Source organism: Atractosteus spatula, chromosome 7, assembly GCF_055471065.1.
Source record: "Atractosteus spatula isolate fAtrSpa1 chromosome 7, fAtrSpa1.hap1, whole genome shotgun sequence".
Classification (NCBI taxonomy): domain Eukaryota; kingdom Metazoa; phylum Chordata; class Actinopteri; order Semionotiformes; family Lepisosteidae; genus Atractosteus; species Atractosteus spatula.
Genome location: NC_142712.1, coordinates 32,710,380 through 32,736,536, shown reverse-complemented (window position 1 = coordinate 32,736,536; position 26,157 = coordinate 32,710,380). Strand labels below are relative to the sequence as shown.

Genomic DNA, 26,157 nt, shown 5'->3' with positions numbered 1-26,157 from the left:
TGCTATTACAGAAGGATTTCCTCATATATATACAAAACATGACAACATTTTCAATTACTCTTGGTGGACCACTGAAATTTCACAAAAAACCTCAAAAACATGGAGCAAATCGTTACAACATATTCAAAGTGCAGACAAAAGAACAGATTTTATATGAGCTAAATGAAAATCTCCAATGCCAGAAATGAGACAATTTTTTGTCGGGTCTTAATGTGGGTTGTTCTCAGTAGGTTTAAACCCTGATACTGCATGGATGGAGCTGGCTGATTATTAACATCTCCGGGTCAACTCATGTTAGAATTCAACAGTTTCCTAGATCATAATAACTGGACAAATTTGAACTTGAAAGCAGCAGAGTGTGGAGCTACAATGTGTAAGGGATTTAGAACTCTAGATTTCCATTGCTGTTAAGTAGTGCAAGTTCTTCAAATAAAAATCCATTGGAAAAAAATGTGGAATCTATACACAACTTGTTTTTAATTCATAGTGACAAGGACTCACTCGCCCTGTGTTATAATATTTCTAAATGCCTATAGGTTCACTCATATGGAGAGGCCACTGGTTGATTTAATGTACATAAATGCCATTATGGAAGTATTTAAACATCTTGGGAAAGGAAACTACAATCAGAGTCTTGAAGATGATGTAGTGTCAGCCTATAGCTCTCCAGGGATGTTCTGGAATCTCAAAGGCATCTTCAGGAGCCAGCCCTGTAGATCTGGGATTTCCAATCCCAGGATTTTGGAAGAAAATGTTGCATTTATTGCTCACTTCATCCTCAGTCTCGCATGAGCCCCATCGAGGAATTAGAGTTGAACAGGAACATGATTTGGAGACAATTCTACTGCGATTCCACTGCGGCTCTGCATCCTCCTCCACCTCATACTACAGTGAGTCTACAGTTCAGTGCCTCAGCACTGGAAAGAGTCGAGTCATCGCGGATACACCCGTCCTAAGTGCCTGGAGGGGCACCAGCCGCCGCCTCGCCAACACCACTCACCGCCGACTTCCGCACGCTGCCCCGGGGCTTGGGCACCGGTCGCGTGGATTTGGTCTCGATGACCTCTGACCCCGTTGCCGAGGCGACGCTGTGGGGCTTGGTGCGCTGGGCCTGCAGAGCCAGTTGGTAGGCTACCTCAAACGCCTGTCCCAAAGTCAGGATGATCTCATAGGTCAGGTTCTGCAAGAACAAAAACAAGAAACAGCAAGAACACGGTTAGAGAATACCAAAGCACCAAGTGATGATAAATTCTAACTTGTGTTAACACTTGACAAATAGTCTACATGGGATCTTGTATGGATACAGACTAATAAAAAGGCCGCTGTAGCCCTGACTGATTCCAATCACAAGATAATGATGAGCGTCAATGCATTTGACAAGAGTTTGTGTAAATTTGTGTTGGACATTTGCCTTGCAAAACAATGGGTAAATAACTAGGCTTCCTATTGATATTTAAAATCTATATACTGTACATAGACTGTAACACTTCCAGATCTTGGCAGACTCCACTGGCCTGCTGTGTAAATGTCTTTTCATATTTAATGTTATATAAGCAATAAAATCCAACTAGTTGATCACAGAACACACTGCTCAGTTCACGCAGGACTAAGCACCATCTTCACAGCACCAACGCCAGCTGCCCTGAGTGCCCCTGACCTTTCAGTCAAGAGCCCAGAAGGTGAAACTGCCTAGCTAGATCCATGGCATAGCCTCACGAGCAAGACCTGTGAGGTAAAAGAGAAAGAACACAACTCCCAGGGGTCTCTGGACTGTCACAGGACATCTTCTCATGCTCTGAAGGAGCGAAAGCCTAGTTTGCATTCAGAAAGAGCTGGGGAAAAAAACGAGGGACTCGAGGAGCCCAGGTTATAAATTGTTCAGGCATCGTAAAGGGGCGTCTTCAGAATGAACAATCCTTATCCTGCTCTGGCTCCATCATCTCTTAAAGTCAGCAGAAGCTTTGAGGAAATAAGTCCGGGCATCTGGGAAACAGAAAGCACCTACACGTGAGCCAGCAATCGAATAAAAAGCTGTTGAAAAGAGAGCAGAAATAATCTTATCCCTCTGAGATGTTATTTTTTAAGCGTGGCTGTGGAATCAAACACAAACCAGGCTTTCGACCTCCGATCTCCTGCTGAGCTAGTGTCCAGCAGGACCGAGATTGACCCGGCTTGAAGACGAGCCAGTGAGCACAAAGAGGTGACTGCAGCTGAACGGCAGCCAGCTGGGAAAAAGAAAAGCGAAATGACCTTCATCCAGATCGCAGTTCCAAAATCCCAGGAAGGTCACATCTGTGCCCTTGAGTCGTCAAGAGGGGACGCGGTAGATCCACAGTGTTCCATTGGGATTCAAGGATGGAATACAAAAGCATTCCGCCCACGGCAAGCTTGTGCTGATCTGGGCAAAAACACTCCTTATCTCCACAGCTCTAATTTTTCATAAAAGATGCCCTTGAGAGAGTGTCATTGAAACTAGAACAGACTTACACAGACGATAACTAGCTGTTACTTCGGCAGAAGACAAGAAAACAGCCATTTATGTCTTCCCAAGTATAGAAGATATAGAAGTATTGGAGATATACATTTCAGCTAAGCACTGAATGCTTTTTCAAATGCTATTAAAACATTGCGTTTGCACTCCTGTATAAAAGAGGGAGGATGCACTCTATGTTGTCCACTTTTCGAGTCCCTGCTTAGCTCTGAGATTACTAACCTGAGAAGTGGTGTACTGGATCACAGCTGAGTCTGTAGGCTTTCTTTCCAGCTCAGCTCTGAACAATCCAGTTTCAGCATCTTCAGCCTAGTTGGATCAGTTGAACTGCTCTCCCTACTTTTTTAAATTTATAATACCATGGTCCCAACACAGGGAAATCAGGCAGGTACAGACAGGCCTCGTTCTCTTCCCAACGTGCTACAGGTTCAGCAACACACAGGAGGTTTAGTGCCGACTGGAGGCACACAGGGACATTGCAGGTGCCTGGGAACTCTCAAGGCTCTCTATTTCACTAGGAATCTCAACCGCATCCTCCTGCTCCCACCAGAACGTGGCTGCAATGCTGCTGCTTGTGAAATTCTGCTTCCAACCTGTGATATCTGAATCACCGAAGAAGCCCTAGAGCTTCCCAAGTCTTAAAGTGTTAGACTAAAGTGCCTGATAAAACTTGATGGACTAACACCCTCTAGACTGAGGACTGGACATCCATTCTTCCAGTTGAGGGTCGCAGGAGAGCCGGAGCCTATCCCTGCAAGCAACGGGCACAAGGTAGGATACACACCTGGAAGGGACACCTGTCCATCACAGGGCAAACAATGACACAGACATATAGTCACACCAGGGCCAAATTTCCCAGAACCCAATTAACCTGCCAGTATGTCTTTAGACTATGGGAGGAAACCCACATGCGGAGAACATACAAACTCCACACGGATATCACGCTAGGTTTGGAATTGAACATGGGATCCATTGCGCAACTGTCCTGCACAGGACTGGACATCCCACACTTACATGATCGCAATTCCCACTTTTCCCAAACCCCCACAGGGGATGACTGAAGGAGTCCTGTCAAGGCCTGGAAGAGCTCATGCTGCTGTAATGGTCCTCGGATTAAACAACTCGTCTTGTAGGCAATATGCCCAGGATCTCTGACTATAACACCAGGAATCACCAGGGTGCTGTGAGACCAGGGACCCCTGGTCCCACTCCTAACTCATCTTGCCCTGCCCCGGTCCTGCCCATAATACAACCCAGCCACGCCCCCGACCCATCCAGCCCCGCCCCGGCCCCACCCCAACCTGTTCAGCCCCGCCCCAGCCCTTACCACGTCCACCGTGCTGAAGACGTGGCAGTAGTGGTGGCTGGTCTGCAGGTCCTTGGTGATGTAGGCAAAGGTGCAGAGGTCCTCCGGGTCCTGGGCTGCGCAGGAGATGTTCCTGATCTCGTGTTCCGCGATGATATTCTGTAAGGGGGGAGGGAGACAGATCAGGGGGTGGATCACTGTCTGATTCAGCATGTGACCCCCCCATAATCACACTCCCCATAACAAGCTAGACATGCCTCCTTCACTGTTCTCAGAAAGAGGAAAGGAAAGAAATACAATACACATGACAAGTAATTAGGGTCCAGATCAGTTTCTTATGTACTCTATATATTCCACAGCCGGTACAGTATTTTGAGTAATATAAAAAGTACAAGGAGACATTTACTTGTGCTGGTGAGGCTTTACACTCACTGGCCACATTATTAGGAACCCCCAATGGGCTACAGGGACTTGCTAATGCCTCTGGTACTCTGTGAACAGAAACAGCAGCCTGAGCAGGACCTGATCTGTATTCTACAAGTTCTTGAAATCAGTGTGTCCTAACCACATCCCAGTCTTCTAGTACAATGGCCTTCCTATGGAGAGGAGAATGTTGTGTGGAATTGAACTGCAAGGATCATCAGCAGAATTAGGATCTGGGCATGTTTCAAGCCAGATAAGCTGATGAAAGTCTCTTGTTCCTCAAACCAGCCACCATCCTTCAAAAAAGAAGGGCTTCTAATATTTTCAGTGTCATGTCAACACCTCCTCCAGAGCTGGCTGCAGAGAGCGAGCACTAAACAGGTTCAATCCATGCGTGACAGGCAGGGTCTTGCCGGAGATAGTCTGGAAGTACGAGCCCTTGTTACCTCAGGCAGGAATGGAACACTGGCACACTAAATCGCAATCTCAATGAGCCACGCTGACTTGTTGTGTCAGCAGTGGGGAGACCAGCTAGCATCTGGCATTACTGAAGTTAACCTGCTCTAGTGCTTTATGAATATAAACTGGAGAGTAAGGGGTTTGTAAATCCCTGGAAAGATGCTGGATTCTCCCCCCTTGACTTTCCTAGGAACAGTACAACATGGTCCACACTTAACATTCAGGGAGCTCCCTCTACTCTCCCTGGAATGCAGACTCTTAAGAGGTCCAGCTCTGAAGCCCATTCACAGCCAGGGTACCCAGACTGGTAACCAAGGAGTTAAACTCCCATTAATAAAAGAAGCTGAGTGACTCGTTTCCAAAAGCCTGCTCTGTAGCTGGATTACTCAAAAGCAGAAGCAAACGGTCCTCCCCTCTTTCCTCCTTGAAATGGGGGAGAAGTTCATCAGCACGAAAAATCAGCACAACAGAATCCTCTCTCTATCACCTTCTTGAGAAAGGTCAGCCCTGTCAAATCTTGACAAGCCCGTCAGAAACCTGACCTTTTTGGGTTTTTTTTGAGACAGGAGAGAGACAGACAGCAAACAAATGAATTAAATTCCGGTGATCTAATCTCGAGAGGGAAAAGATAAAGCAACAGGCCTCCGAATGCACAGAGGACTGATACATCCCAGATAAGCAGTGCGAGATCGGGGCCAGGGGTGGCTCGATACTTCACACCGCCGGCACCAGGGCAGGTTTATCAGCTCCGCACAGGTGTCTGCGTTTCGCAGGGGCCGAGCGACAGCAGGACAACAGAAAGGGTGACACAGAGGAGGCGCCGGAGGAGAAGATGCCCTGGCTGAAGGGGCAAAGGCCCTGCGCCGAACCCGCCCGCTCTTAACACCAGCCTCCGCTCCCTCACCTTGTTGGCAGCATCGATGAACTTCACCCCCTTGTAGGTGATGGACAGAACGATGGTGGGGACTTTCTTCATCTGCTCCGTCGACCTCTGGGGGGGGAAACAGGGCAGCGGTTGACGTTACCGAGAGAGAAAGCTGGAGATGGAAAGTTGGGGGCGCATGAAGAGGGCCCCCAGATCCAGGGCTACATACTGGGAAGGGGAAACCAAAGAGACTCATGGGAGCCATTTCCGTGGACATCAGGGCAGGGTGTGAGCAGCACCCGGGTCCACAGCGGACTGTGAAAGCACACGCAGGCAGGTGCGGGAAGCCGCCCAGGGTCCGTCCAGCTCCACACTTGTTCACACAGACCGAACGGCTTCTCTCTGCAGAGTCGCTCGCTGCTGGCAGCAGCCCTACGCCCAGATTAATGAAGCGCGCGGCGATGAAAGGAGGTACATCTGTTAAAGCCTTTGCCAAGTGATTTATTCCCCCCCCCCCCCAATTTTAACATCCGCCAGCTGCGTCGGTACGGCAGCCTGCCTTCCGGAAATTCCGAAACCGTTTAGAAAAGACAAAAAAGGCCTCTTTAGAATGAGAATGAATGCCTGACAGATGTGTGGGTTCAGACCACCTGGGCCTCATCACCTCTGCTGATGAAGGCTCCTCTGCAGTCTGATCTTTTAATGGATTATTTCAGCTGATTGAGCCAATGGAGTGGCTACAAGGCCTACAGGACACCCTTACCGTTCACAGCCCTTCGTCTTTGAATTGTTCTGCAATGAACCTTGGAAGAGGGAAACTGTAGCATGCAGACTGGAATTTCTCCACGCTGTGTTCAAGCAACCTACCCTCATTTTGGCACAAGCATCCTGCGTTGACTCGGTGCCCCTCAGTTCTTTGATGAGCATCGATCCCAGGTACTGCAAGACAGAGATCAGAAGGGCTGCCCTGTTAATTGTTTCTTGTGGATTGACTACGCGAATGGCCAAAATATGGATCTTAATTTCAATAACACAAAGAATAAGAGAAGGATTTTGCTGTCAAAACCCCCTATTATCAAACAGGAGATGATAATGGTAAGTGATTTCTTTGCTATTTGCTTCATTACCCCCAATTTTGGAAGGAGCAAGCGTTAATTAAGCCTGCTCGACTGCTCCGACGTTCGTGTGAGCCGGGCAGTGAATGATAAATTCACACCAGTTACAGCCAGCAATTCCTGCAGACAGCTGCCACAGGAGGTTGCTAGCGAGCAGCCAGCTAAGGAACTGGTGCCGAGCTGGACCAGTTGTAACGGTCAGGAAGGATATAGCCCAAAGTGGCCCAAATATATAGCCCACTGTTTGCCAAATAGAGGTCTCAAATAATCGATGAATAATGAGGCCTATCTGGGAGATGGCCATGCAAGTTTAGCTCGAATAGCCAGAACAGCTCATTCAGGTACAGATACAGGGAGATAAAAGAGGCTGCTCTAAATGGAGAATCCAGGCCTTGTTCTCAGCACAGGAAAACGCTGGTGTTCACCAACAAGCTGGTCCAAACCCCTCCTGGAGGGTCTAGAAGTAAATGAGCACGAGACAGAGCAGCCTACTTGTGAGGCACTGCCCTCTGTCTGGCTGGCACACTTAGCCCACGTGATTCCTTTCTTTTAACCCCGGAAAAGGTTTTCCTTTCTAGGTTTCTCCAAGAGGAATGATGGGCAAACAAAAACGGCTCGGCATATGGCCTTGTGGGAGCTCTCGGAAAGGGGATGTGACTTCGGTCAGCCCAGAAGACCCTGGGGCCAAGAGAAGTGGCTATGAGAGAGAGGCAACACCAGCAGGCTGGGCAGCTCCCCTGAGGCGCGGGGCGGTGTGGAAACAAGACTTGGGGGGCGCTCACGCTGGCCTCGTAGCCGCAGGACTCGAAGATGAGCTTCTCGGGCTGGTGCTGCCAGTTCTGCACGGGGGCGTAGGGCGCGGCCAGGCTGGGCGGGCGCAGGGTGAGCCGCGGCTCCCGGGGGCGGTCATCGTGCCGGTCCTGCGGGGGGGTGGGGGGAGACACAGCCAAACTGACGCCCGAGTGGACAGGAAGAGCACGACGTTCACGGGGAACGCACCTCACGCAATTTCTCCATTTTTCTCTTTTTTTTTTTACTTTTCATTTAACGATGAGAGGATTTACACAGACAACACAGACCAAGTCAAATAAGTTACTGCTTTCATCTTTCATTTTTTCATCTTTCATTTCCATTGCGTTTTTTTATACAAATTAACTATCTACATTCCGCCAGTATAGATTGGAGGTTATATATAGAAACACAGTCAGCAAAAACACAACAAATAACCAACAAAAGACTGCTTCGTGCTCTTTCATAGCACAGAATCAGGTCTCAATAGGGCCACAAACTCAATCCAGGCCTGCCAGGATTTACCAAATCTTTTGCTTGTAGCCTAAGAGAAAAGGTGAGCTTTTTCATTATATAAATCTCCCTTCACAACACTGATCCACTGTTCTGCTGTTGGGGGGTTCTTTAGTAAACCATTTTCTTGTAATAGTTTTCTTACTGGCAGCTGAAATAAATCCTAGTAGAGTATATATCTATCCTTTACTTTCATGTCAAAAGTACAATTACCCACATACATAACAGAAAATTCAAATGGTTTGTCTAGGTTTATTTGATTTTTAAGGGCAAAATGTATGATTTTCCAATTTTGTTGCAGCAATCTTAATTTCTAAAAAAAATCAGTCCTCAGTCAGAACGCTGGCTGTCATGAAGAGAAATAATAGTCAAATCTGAATCAGGGCTGATCTGAAGGCCAGAGCACAAGAAGACTAACTTGCTAAGTTCTGGTGGAGTCAGGATTTTATCCAGTAACCTCCTAAGTAAAAAAAACATTTCCTTCATTCCAGGATTTTTTTTCTTAACTATCCAGATGAAAACTACACATTTAATTGTGATTCCCCATGTCTGGCCTCTAGCTCGATCGGCCTGTTCATGCTGTTAAGAAAACTACCAGTGAATTAAGAGCAAATTCTGCTTTGCAATTCTCTGACCAGTGTTCTGCAGCAGGTCTGATGTTAGCTTATTCTTTTTCGACCCTAGGAGCTGTGGAAAACTAGCCAGATGCTAACTGCTAGATACCAGGAGTTTCCGTTTTCAGCTGTATGTTTGTGTACCCCCCGCCGCCACCAGCAAAGTGTCTCACGTGGCTTCGATGATGTCGCTCGCTCCGAGCGCGGTGTGGGACGTCATGTTCGTGCTCCGTCCTGCGCTTCCCAGAATCCCCCGGGGCCAGCAGCATGTCCGTGGAGCGGCCCGTGTAGGAGTCGTGGCTGAGGGGCGACGAGGTCTGCGACACGAGGTCCTGGCACTGGGAGACACACAGACACGCCGTGCCAGTCAGGAGGAGGGGGAGAGCGGCCCCGGGCCGGGGGGAGGGTGCTGGCGCGTCTCGAGGGCGTCACTCACCCTGATCTGGGAGAGGCGGGGGGGCTTGATGGGCGGCTCCTCATAAGGCCGCTCGGCCAACGAGGCGATGATCCGCTTGCGGTGGCCCAGCAGGTTGATCTTCAGCACCTGGGCGCAGATGAAAAGACAGGAGATGAGCATCACAGGCCAGGGCTACAAAAGCTTAAACTTTACTGCATCATGACATTATGTTCATCAGCTGTTGTTACTGACCTTACAGCACTGAATATTGTTTTCTTGGTACATAAACACAGCTATTCTCTTTCCTTACAGTTTGGACCATCATGCATCTCCCTGGGGATACTTGCTAAGCATAGGTTGCTGACAAAGATTTGGAAAGGTCTATGGGATATGTGAATACGAATCCTGCCTCATGTTCAAGAGAGTTCACTGCAAGGCCAAGAACAGTCTGAGGTCTCGGCTGACCCTGGTTTGTTACTGCACTGAGAGCTGTATCCCAGCCCAGTTGTGCCCTAACCTCTTAGTCAATTCAAGCTTTAGATTGTGCTTTTCCAGGGTGAGCACCTTCTCAAAGTAATTTGCAACAGGGTACAACAGGGGATGGGGGAGCCAAGGGGAAAACAACTACGTGGTTTTCATGTCTTGGCCGGGCATGTCGAAACATGCTTTCAAGAGAGGAGATCCCTCACCAACGGCACTGCATGCCTGAAATTACCCAGGAGGCCGAGGGGTTCGCTGAGAGCCAACTGATGCCTGGCAGACTGATCCTACAATTCCCTTGGCGGCATTGCTGGGAATCCCAGTCCCAGTCAGCTAGTGACATGGCCCAGACTCGAACCCATGACCAGAGAGCTCAACCCTCGCTCTCTAACAAGCACCTTTACCGAATCGGCCACTTGACAGCCCCAATGCCCTCACATGCTGCCTGACTCCAATGCATCGAACTAGACTTCTTCTGTCTTCGTCGAGAAGCCATCCGCACGCAGCTGTGGACTTACGTTGACGATCTCCAACTCCCAGAGGTTTTTGACACTGTCGATGGTGCGGTAGCCGCTGGCCAGGAAGTTCTGGAGATACTCCTGCAGGCCCAGGATGTCCAGCCAGGAGGCCAGGGAGGTGCTGCCGTCGCAGCCCAGGGCTTTCACCTGCGATGTAGGACACCTGCTCTGTCACACCTCGGGCTCGTACCATGAAAAGCACCTGATAAATGACTGCCTGTCTGACACCCAAAATATATAGCGGATAAGGATAAGCTAAGAGAAACTTAAAATTCAAGTGTCACTCTTGCTTATATAATACAGATGGAGAAAGTATTGGTTTTTTTTTTGCTTCTTTCCAATGGGTGATTTTCCAAACAGGGAGAAAAGCAATGAAAAAAAATCATTTTCTCCATTAAGGGTAAAACAGGCAAATGCAGAGACTTCAGCCACTGTGCACCACACACCCTGCACCTAGAACCTGACTTGCTCTTTCACGAACACAAATCCAGTGTCGTTTTGTAGCCGTCCCACGCCCCACCCCCCACAGACACATGAAGGCTGTGCACCTTGGGCAGGGATCGTGCTGCCTGCAGGATCTTCCTCCGGTGCTGTTGGTCCAAAATTCCTATCTCCTTCAGGTCCTGATCCTCCATAACATTACTGCCCTGAAACAACAAGACAGAGAAGGACCACACTGTTCAGCTAGTGACGCCACATCACCTCTCCAGATAAGGTCAAAGGTTACAGAATTACCCAGCTATCCCACGGACTCTGCAATCTATTCCACACTATTACTGAGGGTCACCAGCCTGCCCTCAACTGACACTAGAAGGTCTCTGCCACATTGTTAAAATATGTTCATCTCACCTTATCCAAATTTAATCCTAATTTCCCCTCCCACCATTGCTGTCCATTTTAGAAAGCACTTGGGGCTTCCCCTCCATCAGAAAAACAGGGCAAAGATCTGTGCCCCCCACCCTTGTTGGCATCACAGCATCTCCGCGGGAAAACAAACCAGCTCCTGCAGCCGAGCGCCGAACCGTGACAGTAGGCGCTGTTGGAGGAATGATTCCACAGGATACACAGGAAAAAAGTCATGTGAAACAGCACCCCCGACCTCACCTCCTGGAAATATGGTTACCACTTAGTAGAAACTATAGTAGGAATTGTATATTTAGAAACTTATATTTTATATTTATACCACGTCTTACAATGGCGATCCCAGACCCCGGTTCCAATAGCCAAAGCCACTCTGCCTAGCCCAGATTCACCTGCAGAAGCAGGCATCACTCTAGTAAGGATCCCCTCCTACTTCTGAATGAATTCCCACACTCCCAGCCGCACACAGCCAGTGGAGCAGCTGGGAATTCCCAACGCCAATGAACAAGGGTTCCGCTCGGGAAGAAGAGAGGGCTGAGTAATAAACACAATAACACACAGCGAGTCTGTCTATACCCAAGAGCACTCAGAGTCCCAGTGCTTGGAAACCACAGTTATTACCAGGCCTCCCTTCACCTTAAGTAGACGCCAGACACAGATTCAATTTCAAGAGAAAACGTGTGCATCATATCCTCGTAGAGATGATTCAAAGCCATTTCTTCACAGCAGCCCTGTGAGGATCAATGATTACTATTGATCATCCTAGTCCATCATTCCAGTCACTCCAAACTGAAGGGACCGGCCCTCAACATCTCCCATACTCAGGAAAAAATTAGGCTGAAAGATCAAACTATTTAAAAAATGAATGACTGGAAGGAGCTTAAGTTTAACAACACTTTTTAGACCATTTAAAAACCAACACCACCAAATCCAGTAATTGTTACAACATAAGGACAGGAATGGTGTATGCAGCATATCTCAATATAATACACAATAATAGGTAGACTTAATATAGTGAACTACTTGATGGAACTCGCACAGTATGAATATTTGCTGTGCAAAATTCTTAAGACTCTTTGCTTTGTTCTGCTCTTATCAGTACATTTTCTTCCTTTATTAAGAAGAAAGTAATCTTTGGCCATCTACCAACATTTAAGACAAAATGACCGAAATTGCCAGTTACATCAGACAGATGATGTAATTGCAAACAAGTTTTCTAGATGTGTAGAGAGGGAACAGGTGATGTTAGTGATGATGGTCAGCTGGCAACGAGTCAATCCATTGGGAAGCATGACGGATCAGCTGTGATATCACTTCATGTTGGGTGCTCTTGGACAGTTCACCTCCAGCTGCTGGGATCACGGTTTTTGAAGATTCTGATCGACGTGAATTACAGATGCTAAATGACAAGCATGGTTTGATTGAGTGAGAATTCTATCTAAGCTTCACCGAGAATAGTCAAGAGTTACACTAGGAAACACCTGTTACACCTGCCAGTCTCTACGACATTTTTACAACAGTGCGTATCATTTTTAGAAATCAAAGCTTATTTAGTTTTAATGTGGCAAATTAGTTTGGTATAGGAGGTGGCATGGTGGTGCAGTGGTTAGCAGTGCTGCCTTGCAGAGCTGGGGCCCTGGGGTTCCTGAGGTTGCTATCGTAACTATCTGAGGTAAGTTCAAGTAGGTAGCTACGTCAGCATGCGAAGGCTGCAAAGGAACCGGTAAAAGTTTATTCCATGCTGAAAGGAAAAGAAAAGAGACACAACCTTTCGGCTGTGGAGCCTTCTTCAGGTGTCTGGTAAGTTCATACTGGTAAGTTAATAGGCTTCTCTGAAAGTCTGTCCTAGTGTGAGTGTGCGTGTTTGTATGTGTGTGACCTGCGATGAACTGGTGTCCTGATAAACCGGTTGGAATGATGGATAGATATCCAAGCCTGCTTTAGCTGGGTTTTTGGAATTAGTTCTCAATCTGGGAGGAGCCTGATTAAAAGACAGCTTGCAAAGCGTCTGTTGCTGTAGTGGCGGCTCATTTTCACCTCCGGCTCATTTTCCAAAAGCAGTGCAAAAAAAAAAGACCAATTCACATCCCATCCCCTTGCAGTGTAAGGCTTTGAAATTAATTTCAGAGAGCAAGAGCCCTAGAGACAAACGGCTTGGAAGATCACCCTGTTAGCTGGCTGTTAGCTAGGCGCTGATTGTCACACCGAGCTCCGGGAAGAGACCCAGCAGGAGGCCTGGGATCAATACAGTGTAATCAGCAGCTGGATCTCTGGATGAGGCGGAATGACTGCGTGTGAGGGGCAGAATAATGTTCCCGCAGAGCATGCTGACAGGGACAGGGGGAGAGCCCAGGGCCTGCAGTGTGGATAGCCGTCAACACCCGGATACCCGACACCCCGGATATCCAAGACACGGGGTGGAGGGGTGGAGGCGGGGACGGTTCGCCGAGTCCGATGGGGTCCCAGGCCAGTGAGGAGGAACATCACTCCCCAACAGTAGACAAAAGACGGGTTTGCAGATGAAGGGTTGGGGGTTCATGCCAGAGCGAACCAGAAAAAAACAATGCCAAGTCCCCTCGGTAAACGTGAATAAAATCTTTTTGCCTTTTTGTACTGTCAACAGTGCAGCCTATATCGAAGCTCCCACATCTAAATCAGCCCCACAAAACAGTATTTAGAAACCAAATGAAGAAGAAAGGTAACAAATTAAAGAAGGCAATTTGACCCATCTATTTTATACAATCACCGTTTTCCTCCATCACTTGGGGGAAATTCCAGGCACTTAGCACCTCCCATGCCCAATACCGCTACAGGAAAGCTGCCTATTTTGATCCGGCGTGGCTCTGCGGAGAATGCCCTTGCTCGCCTGCGAAGCACCGAGAGACGCTCGCTTCAGCTGGAGTAATGCGATCCGAGCGAACACAAAAGTACTGTTCGCTGGCACTGCGACGGAGGGATGGGTGAAAACTGAGCTGTCTCTCACTACAGAGATCATCAGGTCTGTGGGAGAGGGGTGTTTGAAAGCTGATCAAACAGGGCTATAACCAGTCTAGCCTGAAAGTAGGACAGAGGGCAAACTCCCGATATGTTATCTAGCTTACCAAAGGCTTCAGAGGAAAATGAGATGGTAGGAAGCACAGCTTTTCATAACCAGCATAGACTGAAGTCCTGTACAACTGCTGCCAAAGCACGAAAGCTGTGCCAAGCTCCCTGCCTCTGGGTTCGGGAGTGTGCAGGCCAGACTGGCATGGTCTTCTGGTCACCCGCAGCAGCGCTAATTGGAAGTTCGGGCACGGTACACCTGGTGCAAGCAAGGGTGCAATCGCAAGCTTGTGAGGAGCCCGGCGAAGTTCTATAAGGAAGCCAAGATGAGCACCCAGCAGATGGCACCCCCCCTGGGCAGTGCCAAGCGCTGGCACGCCGAAGTCAAGGACATCAGCAGAGTCAGCCTGCAGCGAGCAGAGTGGAATTCAATCCCAGCGTCCTGGGAAGACGCCCAGCCAATGAGAGCCATTACAATGTAGAGGACCGTAGGGAACATCAGGCTAGCCCATTCCCACTGCACTTTTTTCCCCAGCCTGTTTTTCCAAGAACATGAGAAAATCTGAAGCCCCTAAACTGGTCAGCTCGTTCCCAGCTGCAGGAAGAACGCCACGCCCCAGGGGTCTGCAGCTCCAGTCCTCAGGAGGCTACGGGATCTTGCAGCAAACGCACACAGCAAAGCCTGAGTAATCTAAACCATCTCTAGCCGAGACACACTGGCCCTGACAAATTGGCATCCTGTCACAGACCGGCGCACTGAGGCACAGGACAAATGAACAGGAGCCCCCCCCCAGGAAGAGCTGCTGTAATTACTGCTGCTCGGAGAGGGACTGGACCCATTTCATCACCACCGCAGTGCAGCCCCCAGCCGGGCCATTCTGCACCAGCAGCCCCACTGCACAGCAGATCAGGTGGAGGAGTGAGAAACTGCTTCCCCAAATGAATCAAGGAGGAAACATCAGGGAGACCAGAATAATTTAGCCAGCACACCTGGGTTCCAGGGTTGAGGCCTTTTGAACAATGCCAGGGGATCTTTATTGAGTCAGGACCTCAGCTGAACATCTCAGTTGCACCTTTTTATTTTCACTAACGATCAGGCATGAGCAGAGATTTGCTTTCTAGAAGCACTTGTCATACATCATACCAGGAATACCGTGAACACTGCAGATCTGCCTATGGAAATGGACAGTCATTCACTGCACTTCATCATGGCCGATCTTCATACTCCATCACTTTCATGTCCAGATCCTTCTCTGGTCTCAGGTAACAACCAGTCATGCAGAAGTCTCTCTCCTTTACTCCAATCCTCAAACATGTTTCCAGGTTAACAGTACAGTAAATACACTTTATCATTCTTACTAAGGCTATCCTATTTTCCAGTCGGGTTGTGAGGAATATTGACTCTATCGGTTGCTGGCTCAAGGCAAGCTGGAAAAAAGGCCACATCTCCAATCTGAGTACACAAACTAATTTAAAGAAATACCACAGGGGTCCTTAGAGGATCCTCTGAGATTTGAGAACAGCACTCGGAAAGGACATTTTCTTCTGCACTTTGAGCCATAACATGCTGTGAAGGCACACAGATTCTAGTCCAAGCTTTTAATCCTTTCTCAGATTATAAATAGACACTCTGGCAGGAGATGTGCAGAGATCAGGAGCAGTACTTGGGGCACTTGGAGTGTGATGGCTCATGTTTGGCTGGTCTGTGACAGCAGGTGTCCTCACTACTGCCGACATTTTTTGAAGTGATTCCTATTCCATGCAAAAAAAAAACTTCTTCCCAAACATTATCTGTTGACCCCCCCCCCCATATTAAATAAAACTTTATTATTAGTTTCAGGCTTTATTATGCAATGGAATAAAATCTTTATTACTAGTGGATATGGAGGATAGTTCATCCGTCACCAGAAAGCTGCCTTCCTTGGTGAGCGTCATTGCAATCAGGAGCCTATACCAGAGTGGCAACCTAGTGTCAACACAGGGTGGCCATGCAAACTCCACAAAGAAGGTGCCCAAAGAGGGAATCAAACCCAGCGCCCAAGACCTGCGCAACCTGCCACTCCTAGAGAAATAAGAAATAAAGGAAGAATTTAGACTTCAGTTAGACCGCCAGCAAATGAAGACGCTCAGTCAATATGACCACTTCAGAAACGGCAAAGTGTGTTGATAGCCCACAGCAGAGCAAAGGGGAAAAGGCCAATTAGAGCTTTCATTCTGCCTTACTGCTCTGTCAGTCCCAATGCACAAAGTTCACAGCAAGACTACCAGCGTCACACACAGCGCAAACTACTCTTACTCAGCGCTGCTGAAGCTTCTAGTACATAATCAGCTTTGCATTTCCCTGCATTATTCAGGAGATGCCTGGAATTAAGTATCTGATATAATTATATCTTACTTAGCACCTCCTAGGACAAGCAAGCGTTCAGTCACCTGAAAGGTACAACCGGCAAACAAATGGAGTTGAACAAATAACTGATACAGAACGAATAGGGGAAGAGGCTGGTTTTTAGATTCTTCAGTGCCATCGATACACCCGAAACTCTACGAAGTTGCACAAGCCGAGCAGGCCTCAAAGACACGCCATGGATCAAGCGTGATGACCGCTGGGCTGCAAGATACGAGCAAGTGCGAGTCCGGGGCTGCTGAAGCGTGTTACTCCACTATTCTGTCCACCACAGTCCCTCACGGCCCTGCCCTGAACTGCCAACACCACCCATTAGCATTCCTCTCGCTCTCCGACGCTGGCCTAACCCGCCCAGCTGGAACGAGCAGGGCCCCAGGGCTCCAGACAAGCCGGACAGGCGCCAGGCGGACATGTCAAAACCGCGGCCAGGGCGTGCGGAGAGGAGGCACACCGCGGCTCCCTTTGAGCCAGGTCCTCAAGTCAGTGGGAAAGGGGGGAGGGCACCTGGAAACTTCCAGAAAGGGGAGGCTGTCACGTCAGCCACGGGCTCCGAGGGCAACAGCAGCAGTGCCAGCTGTGAGCGGGGCTGGAGGAGAGCGCGTTGACCCCTACAGAAGCTCAGCTTTGCAGAAGGTTGATACATTTTCCACACCTGATACCTCGCTTTTAACACTGTTTCACAAAGCTGCATGGGACTTCACTGTGCTTTTCCCACGGTCACAACACATCCGGTTTGATACGAGGACAAGGGGCGTTATTTCAGCAACAAGATGTTAAACAAGATCAGATAGAAGACGGACAGGTCTGAAACAATGAAGTAGACTTCATTAAAAAATGTTCAGTACAGGGTGGCATGGCGGTTCAGCGGTTAGTATTGCTGCCTGGCAGCACTTTGGCCCTGGGTTAAATTCCTAGGGTGCTGTCGGTGTGGAGTTCATATGTTCTCCTCAGGTTTATGTGAGTTTCCTCCAGGTGCTCTGTTATTTTCCCCCACAGTCCAAAGACATACCGGTACGTTAATTGGCTTCTGGGCCTGGTGTGTGTGTGTCTGCAAAGGACTGGTGTCCATCAAGATAGGCTCCGGCTCCCCCACAACCTTGAACTGGATGAAACAGTCAGGAAATGGATGGATCAGTAATAGCCTGTAATAGCTTTTTGCATTGGAAAATGAATCCCTTTAAGCTTTCATTTCACAACATTTCTCCTTTGAACCTTTGTGTTATAAACAAAAAATATCTATCTATATCCCCAAGTAGAGAAAGAAAAGTGAATTGAGCATCAATGCACTAAGTTTTACTTTGTTTATTTTGGTTTGAATTCATCTTTGTAAAACAAGTTATACTGTATAACTTAGCAGTTTACTTGTAAAAAAGTTACAACAAACGGAATTCAGCTGTTGTACTACAGTTCTTTCTCACAGCACCACAGACCTTGAAACCACACTCTCACACACCTCTCAAGCAGAGCACGTTTCCTCGGCCAGACAACAGCTATGGCTGACTGACCGGTGGTACAGATGGAGATCTCTTAATTGTGAGACCAGCTGACCACGCAAACAACACCAACCAAATGGGAATACATCGTAGTACAGCTCACCTAAAATTGCTTTCATTTTAGAGTAGCTACCAATTTGCCCTTCAGTATCAGTTACACTAATTACTAAAAAAAAAAACCCTGAAACACAAACAGATCTCACAGGCAAGGCTACAGCTCTGCTCCTTTTGTTTCCAACCAAAGCCATCTGTCTCCGTAAAACGAAGGGTTACTACAATTGTTCTTGAAGTCAATAAGAGAGCATCCCATTTCTTTAACAAGGGCTCCCTCTCCTCCTGTCGCTCTGCGGAGCTGCCGTCGGCTTATTGATCTCATTCCTCTGGCGGCACGAAGAGACAGCTCCTGAGATCGTAGCACGGCTGGAACGTGCAGCTTCGTTATCTTTTCTAATCTGCCCTGGTAATGGGAACCATACTGGTCTGATTAATAATGTCTGGGGCTAACGGGGAGGCAGAACCCTTAGTGAGCCCTGCAGCTTCTTGCAAGAACAGCGTCGCCCTGTGCATACAGAAAAATAGAGCCAAACCTGCTAAAAAATAATAGAGAAGCCTTGGCATGCATAGCGTTTGTAGGCAGAACACCAAGCACAAAATGGAGGAGACACAAACACAGCAGCATGCAGCAGCTAAGCCCTGTGGATCATCCAGGGCCTGACAACAACACTGATGATCCTTGTGAATCATCAACGGCCTAAAGGTATTGTAATAGAATGACACATTTTTTAATAATGTCCAAAGGGTGGGAGGGGGGGAGTCACATTAATACGGCTGGACCGTGGATTGTGGGTTAAAGGGAGTGGGTGGGTGAAATTTAAAACAGCAGTTTGTATCCCTCTCTGATCTTTATCTTATAAATAGCATCTACACACACATGTATAAAAACGGAATTTCAGCAGCAAACTCCAGATGAATCAGCCAAGCTTGTGTGCTGGTGCAAAGGAGTACTGTATCATGTAATCTAGGGACTTCAAAAAGGTCTCCTTGAAAACAGGTATGCACAGAAAAGGGTAAGGGACGACCCCTGTCCAAGCACTAAGGACACTTAAACACATTCAGTAATGGCCGATGGTGTCGCCAGCCCAGATGGGAAACAAGCGATCGTTCATCCTTGCGCTTGCCCGGTGAAGTCAGAACCCCAGCAGACTGCTCCTGGGGCGGGGAAGAGGAACATGGAGGAGTCTCCCAGCCCTCGGCTCTTATTGGCAAGCTGGAGTACGCACGGCTGAAGGTGACCTAACCAATACCTAACTAATTAAGAGGCCTCTCCATTCCGCGGATATTTAAGCCACGGGCATGGCCAAGAGCTGGTGTTCCAGAGCCCCGAGCACAGCGATCAGGGCCATCCACTGCAGCGAGACGACTGTCGAGGCTGGAGACTTGATACTGGGGCGATTAATGCCCTGGGCGAACAGCGAGTCCTACAGTACTGGTTTCGGAGCTGGGGAGTGTGCCGGGAATACCGAGAGGCTGTGCTGCACCAGGAGGCGTATGCATTATTGACCTGCTGGAGAACACACGTCTCTAGATGGGCTAGATTCAGCCTTTCTATACCCTTATGAGGCTAAAAAAACACAAACCCTCCCTGCCCTCTTGCCAGCAGGCCAGTGGGAGGTCTGTTTTCTGGCCTGTGGGACTGAAGCCAGGACAGATTTAACTTTATGTAGACCGGCGTCCCATTTAACTGCATCCCAGTTTCCCAGTCTGCTCATGTGGACGTATTTAAAAGGTTTCTTCGCACAGCCTCATAAAGGCTTGCTGTTTTTGAGCTTGTGTCATGCCATACGCGACCTTAACGGTCTTGTGCTTTGTGCGGGGCCTGACTGATCCAGGATTGTAGCTGCATCAAGCACATCTTTACTGTCCAATTTCCATATTTTACAGAAATTGGATTTCTTTACTCTAGAGAAATAACCTCATCAGTACAAGAGGCAGGAGGGTTAAGTTGATTTCAACATTAGCAACAGTGGTCATTCCATAGACTAGGATCCTGTTACATTTAGAATTTTAAGTATCATGCAAACAATCTCCTATTTTTCAATGATATGCCCTAAAATGGCAAATAAAACTCAGTTTATACAGAGAATTACTCCAGGACTGATCAGGAGTTTCAGTGTCTATATAGCTTCACAGGAAAGGGCTCCCACGATGCTAAAACAAACAGGAGCATAAGTAAGGTTCTAGTACAAACACCTTTCAGTAACGATCTTAGTTAACGAATTGTTAAATTTAATTAAATAACAATTTATCCAACTGTTTCGTGAAGGTTTGCTGCAGGGAAGCCACTCCAGCAATGTAGCTGGGCAATCTGCTCCAGACTCCCGCCACCTTTTGTGTAAAGCAGGACGTCCTGCTTTTGACATCACTCTGGTCATTAACAGCACTTCCTCCCATTCCTGTCGAACTCTAACAAACATGTAAAGCCTAGTAGCAATATTCCATGCCTATAACCAAAGAGACTGAGCTCCGTCTATTAGCATATGACATCTCTTTGAGGCCAGGAATTAACCTCGTCACTCTGCTTTTAATGGATTTCAGAGCCCTGCAGGCTTTTGGTAAAGTGGTGTGCAGAAATGAATGCAATTCTCCAAAGCAGATGGATTTAAGTGGACTGTGCAATTTCATAAGGACTTCGGTTTTAATTCTACCCCTATAGCTACAGGTCATAGCAATTAGCTTGCCTTTGTTCGTGCTTCCCCGCTCCGTGTTTGGGAACACGGCGGATTACCCAGACCTGGAGGAGCTGCTCCTGCCGTGAGGGGAGAGGATGGCGAAAGCATACAGCACCCGCCCAGCCTTTCACTGCGCCTCCCCCCTGCAGAAGCCTTATGTGAACAGAGCAGTGATTTGTGGGCCACAAGGGAAAAACGTCAGAACAAACCAGCTTAATTTCCCTAAGGCTCCAAACCTGAAGGACAGTATATCTAGTTATCGTCCTCTGAGCCGAAAAACTGCTGTACCCTGGAAAGAGAGCTTTTAACAATGCACATGGAGCATTGCTTCCTGGGATGTGCTTTCTGGAATTATTTTTAACAATGCACATGGAGCATTGCTTCCTGGGATGTGCTTTCTGGAATTATTTTTATTAATGCACATGGAGCACTGCTTCCTGGGATCTGCTTTCGGGAATTATTAGCTAAAGGATTGGGCTATGGGCTTGCCTGGGACACAAACACATCTCTTCAACAATTCAGCTGCTGGCTGACACTTGAGACTGACACTGCCTCTCCAAAGAGCCCCACGCCCCCTCTCCTGGTCTGCATGCCCAAAGCAGCCCGACGTGATATCGCCTTCGAGAGTGGAATTAGCCATGGCCCACGCGCAGCTGTGCATTAAAACAACTGTTCTTCAAATCTAACACAACCTGCCCTCCGCATGGATGTCTGCGTCTGGACCTGTTGGACCCGCGAGGACGAACTGCCTCATCCTGCTGTGTCCATGGAGTGTGCTGACTTGTGTCGTGTCACACACACACACACACACACTCTCTTAACCGACAGGTCTGCTCATTTTAACACGGCAAATCCCAGATGGCGAGGAAGGACGGACAAGGCAGAGTAATGTTCCTGCTCAGGGCGCTCCAATTACTTTTGAACTCTGGGGATGCAAGCTTTGGGAAAGTAATTGTCAGCCTCCATCATCCCACATCTCCAGATCAGGATTAACGAATGTAAGAAAGTCCTTCACTGAGAGGAGCTTGATTTTATGGGGGGGACTTTTTCCACACTTCCACAACCCCTTGCATAAAGCAATACACTTTCCGTCACAATGGAGAAAATGTCAATACACCACACCCAGGTTGCAATTTTCATTGGCTACAGACATTTACTGGATTAGTGGAGAGGAAACTCCTTGGAAAAACAAGGCAGGGGCATATGTTATGCACTGGGTTTTTTTTCCCAGTTCCAGTCCCTAACAGGCCTTCAAAAGACACAAAGCGGTTGGGCTGGCCAAATCACCATCTCTGGCTCAGAAAACAAAATATGTGGTGCAGCACAACACCAAACACAAAAGAGAGCAGGCACAAACATGGCAGCACTGGAATTGATGCAGACTCGAGTATGCGCGGCGCTCCATGAGTCGGGCCCAGTTTTGCCGCGATCGCCCCCCCGAGCCGACGGGATCAGCTACCACAGTGCCCGGTGACAGAGCGCGCTGCCCGCCTCTCCTCCAGTGATTTATAGGAGCTCTGCTCGTGCAGCCACTCGCGCCCCCCCCCACCAGCTCACATCAATCCTCATTACTGAGAGCGTGGCACAGCACAGCCCTGATGATTTAGCAGAAAACCTAAATACAATGAGCACACCGGGGGCCACAGAGGCAGAGAGCAGCTCCTGCCAGCAAGCTGATCAAAATGGCTCTCTACTCCAACGACAAGGCAGAGGAGCACCGGCTCACACCGGCCGCGGTCAGAGGTGAAGGAGACGGGCCCTCTTCAGCCCTTGATTGCTCCCCTGTTTGAATTCGCTCGCAGAAGAGGACCTGTTGGTGGTTTTCGGCCATCTCTTTCTGCAGTGAGAGCCCCGCGAATAAAAGGCGTCGATCGCTGACAGCCTTCTGTCAGAGGCTCAGCACTGTTCACCGATCGGCGCTGGCTAGGGAAGGCCCATTCGGCCGGCTCTCCGTTTCAAATGAGGGACAGGCTGGGGGGGGGGGGGGGGGGAAGAGAGCTGGGTTTGGAATATGTTCAGCTCACCAACACCTAGACATCATCAGCTACCCTACCAGTTGGTTTCCTGGTGCTATGAAACACACACAGCTAGTGTAAGCGTTTCCATCTGTGTGCATGTAAGCACCTCCAGCTGAGCAGCTGGCGGCTGATGAACACACTACCATCCATCTACAGATCAGAGCACCTGGCTCTATTGATTGCCGGATTCTGAAGGATTGGAACCCATTGTGTGAATCAAGGTTATTCACTCGTTCGTCAAGAGTGTCGCCTCTTATCCAGTACAGGCTAGGGAGGCTGATCCCCTGAGCATCAGAGCCTCCAAGTGAAAGTGCGACGTTTTCTCGGCTGCACGTTGGCAGAATCCTTGGAAATACGTGGAAATGATCCTACCAGGAGCTGCAATGAGGAGACCTGAGTTCCCGCCTCTAGCTCTTCTCCTGACAGTCCTTAAGCACGTGTTGTAAGAACAGCAGCAGCGCGAGACAAGCGGGCCTTGGAGAGATAACTATTGGTCGGTGACCTTTAAAACGGAGTGTCGGCTTTATTGCCAAGAGATCGGAGAGGTCCTCACAGAACGCGCGTCTCTCGGTCTGTTACGCGGTAAGGCAGTGGGGGGAAAGGGCATCGCTTTGTGGGATCTCTTACTCAGGACAGCTGTGCGGTCTCCTGTCTCATCTGACCAGAAAACAGGCTGAGAGCTACTGCGTAGTGTGAGAATTCAGCTCCAGCTTCGCAGCAGGTGCCTCAAGAACACACTAACATCCGTCTGCTGACACATCTGACTGTCTGTCTCTACTGCTCGCTGGATTCTTAAGGATGGGAGCCCAGAATGTGGATCAAACTTATTCACCTCTTCATGAAGTGCAACACATACAGAGCATTCCTCTCTTCCTCACATCACATTGACCAAACCGAGCCCATGCCCCCTTCCTCGCAGAACAGGGACACTAGGATGGCAGGTAACGGCATCGTCTGCCAAATGGAATGCAGAGGCCAGTCCACGAACTGACTTCGGGAGCAAGATGGAAGAACACAGCCAGTAGAATGGACCTGGGGACCCCTGGGGTCCAGCAGTGGACTGCCCCAGGCTGAGGAGGACGAGATGTCCAGCTGCAGTGGACCAGCACCCTCTGTCTCTGTCTGCCTCTAGCTCCTCTAGCTCTATAGACCCTGGCGCTGACAGAAACACATGCAGTGTTCTTAATTCCCCAGAAATCTGACCCACAACCTGCGAGAAGGTGCACAGGTCTACAAGCACTCTTTGGTACCCTTCATACTGTATATTGGTCATTGTGCTGGAGGTGGAGCACATATATATATATAATAACCTGAGAATATACATCATTGTGCAATGTAGTACAACAAAGTATTTATTATACTTATTAAATTCATGAAGAGATCAATCCACAAATAACCTTGTTTTAGGTACAGAGCACCACCTAGACATCTGCAACTGTTTATCTTTAACACTCAAATAAAAAAAACAACACAACAGCTGTATTTTGGGAAGGAGATTGATGACATCATGTTCCGCTAAGCACTGTTATTACAAGAGCAGCTGGAACCATGTTTAGCTCTCAGTCAAGAGATAATTCTGGTTTTGGTACGACAAGGATAAGAGGCCCAGCCCGAAAGAGATAATTGCAATGATGTCTATAATCTGCCTAATCTGCTCCCCAAAATAAACAGAGAGTCCTTTTTTAAAAAGCATTACAGTGCTTAGAATCGATGTTTCAACAGGTCTATGGCAAGTAAAGATGGCTTAGAAGAACAAGCTGTCCAGGGCGGAAGTGATGTCACAGGAAGTAATGTCACTTCCTGCTGCCTCCCTGGAAAAAAATCCCTCACCCTCCATTCAAACTTTGCAATGTTGCACCAACTTTACAGCCTCGTTTGGAAATGGCAGCGGAGAAGAAAGACAGAAAGAGAGCTGGAGCTGGACCAAGCGTCTGCACGCGAAGGAGCGCGGCGGATGATGGAAGAGGAGGTGAAACAAACGGGAGAGAAAGGTTGTGAGAAAGAGGAGGAAGACACAGGTGGTCAAGCGCCGGGCACTCACCATGAAGCGCAGGTCGTCGAAGCCGTTCAGCAGCAGCTTGCTCTCGTACTGCGGCAGCCCCAAGTGCTCCAGCCAGTCGCCCACGGGCTGGTCCAGGGCCCGCGAGCCCCCGGCGCCGCCGCCGCCGCCGCCCCCGCCGCCTACGGAGAGAGGGAAACGCTTCAGCAGGGAGAAGCCGTTGAGGCGGTAGCAGCGGCACTCCGAGGACGAGACGTGGCATTGCCACATCATTCTCGGCCAGCTCAGCCGAGCGCAGAAACACCAGGAGGGCAGCGGAGACAGCGTCCAGGCCTGGGGTGGGGGCTCCCACAGCGAGGCGGGGGCCCAGACACTTCACACGAGGGATGGGCTTCTCCGATGGAAGACGGGGTGGGGGGTATTTCTCAGCACACCCCAACAGGCTAGCAACAGCGAGTGAAGAGGGAGACCACCTGAGTCCTGGGTCCGTTTCCCTGGTGGGTCGGTAACTCTGCTGGAACAAACCAAACTACCATCTTTTATGGACCTTACTATTCAAGCAGGAGCAGGCCAGATTTAGGATCCACCGTCTTCGTTAACAATTAACGAATCTACTTCCAGAAAACTTTTTAAGTTTTCATGTCAGCTTTGGTCTTGTTACTGGAGCTGTAGGCGTCTTTCCCCTTCACATTGATCGTTGATCGGCGCGGTTTCCAAAGTCCCTTCTCAAGTGTTTGATGTTTTTCTCCGAGAGGAGGATTTACGCCGATCCAGGCTCGAATGCAGGTGGGGGGGGGGGGGGGGGGCGGTTTTCGGATTCTCCCAGGGGAGTGATTTGAGTTAGGCTGTTGGGTGGGCTTTCGCCAGCGGCTGAGAGTCGCTGGGAACCGGAGCAAGCTAATTAAGATAACGCCGCCGCTCCTCCCCTGCCTCTCTCACTCCGCCGAGTAGCTGCTCAAGCCGAAAGCGGAGGGTGCCTCCTCACCAAAGTGCCGGATTCTGCTGGACTCAAGCAAGCGCAGAAGGAGCACGTTCCTCAGAATACTAATGACAAAAGCGATACCAAGGATAATAGCGCAGGTCGGAACAACAAAGAGGCTCCTCACTTCACCTCGCCTTCTGCCAACCGCTGAAAGGGTACGGCCGTGCCGAACCCCCCCAGAAAAGAAAACAAGAACCACACACTTAAAAGCTTCTGAGCGCCTTGAGGGAGGGGGTTTCAGAAATCACCAGGTGACTGAACAGGTTCCTTTCTCACATCTTTTAGCATTCAGATCCTCGACTGGGTCTCTGGTGATCTTTACCACTAGTCTTCCTCTCTCGGGATGAAAAGAAAAGATACACCTCAGGAACCCAAACACGTGTTTTGGGTAAAACCCAGCATTTTCTCCAGGACTCCTGCTTCGGTTCGCTCTAGAATAACAGGTACCGAACTGTTAGCGCTGCGTCGCACAGTCTGTTTGACTTGGTTGCAGATGGATCCCAAGCGCAGATGTTTTAAAAGCCGAGAGGAAGCCCACACATCCTCGCCCGGCTACATCCCGACTCTGATTGACATTTTGTTTCTTCCTATGAAGTGTTAAATATTTCCAAACCAGCAATCCAGCAGCTGTGATCAATACGATCGAGTTATCTGGAACT

The 26,157-nt window shown here is 48.9% G+C and overlaps 1 protein-coding gene across 3 annotated transcripts in view; it reads right to left on the bottom strand.

Moving 5' to 3' along the window:
* Window positions 1–26,157, bottom strand: part of LOC148830794 (ankyrin repeat and SAM domain-containing protein 1A-like) — a 129,541-nt gene that overhangs the window by 9,627 nt on the left and 93,757 nt on the right. For all 3 annotated transcript variants that reach the window (XM_088921749.1, XM_088921748.1, XM_088921750.1), the window contains 10 exons: window positions 24,559–24,698; window positions 10,519–10,617; window positions 9,971–10,117; window positions 9,012–9,119; window positions 8,749–8,913; window positions 7,442–7,579; window positions 6,412–6,483; window positions 5,584–5,670; window positions 3,819–3,956; window positions 1,001–1,180 (listed from right to left, as the gene is read on the bottom strand). In XM_088921749.1, coding sequence (XP_088777875.1) covers window positions 1,001–1,180; window positions 3,819–3,956; window positions 5,584–5,670; window positions 6,412–6,483; window positions 7,442–7,579; window positions 8,749–8,913; window positions 9,012–9,119; window positions 9,971–10,117; window positions 10,519–10,617; window positions 24,559–24,698 — 1,274 coding nt within the window. The remainder of the gene's footprint in view (window positions 1–1,000; window positions 1,181–3,818; window positions 3,957–5,583; window positions 5,671–6,411; window positions 6,484–7,441; window positions 7,580–8,748; window positions 8,914–9,011; window positions 9,120–9,970; window positions 10,118–10,518; window positions 10,618–24,558; window positions 24,699–26,157) is intronic.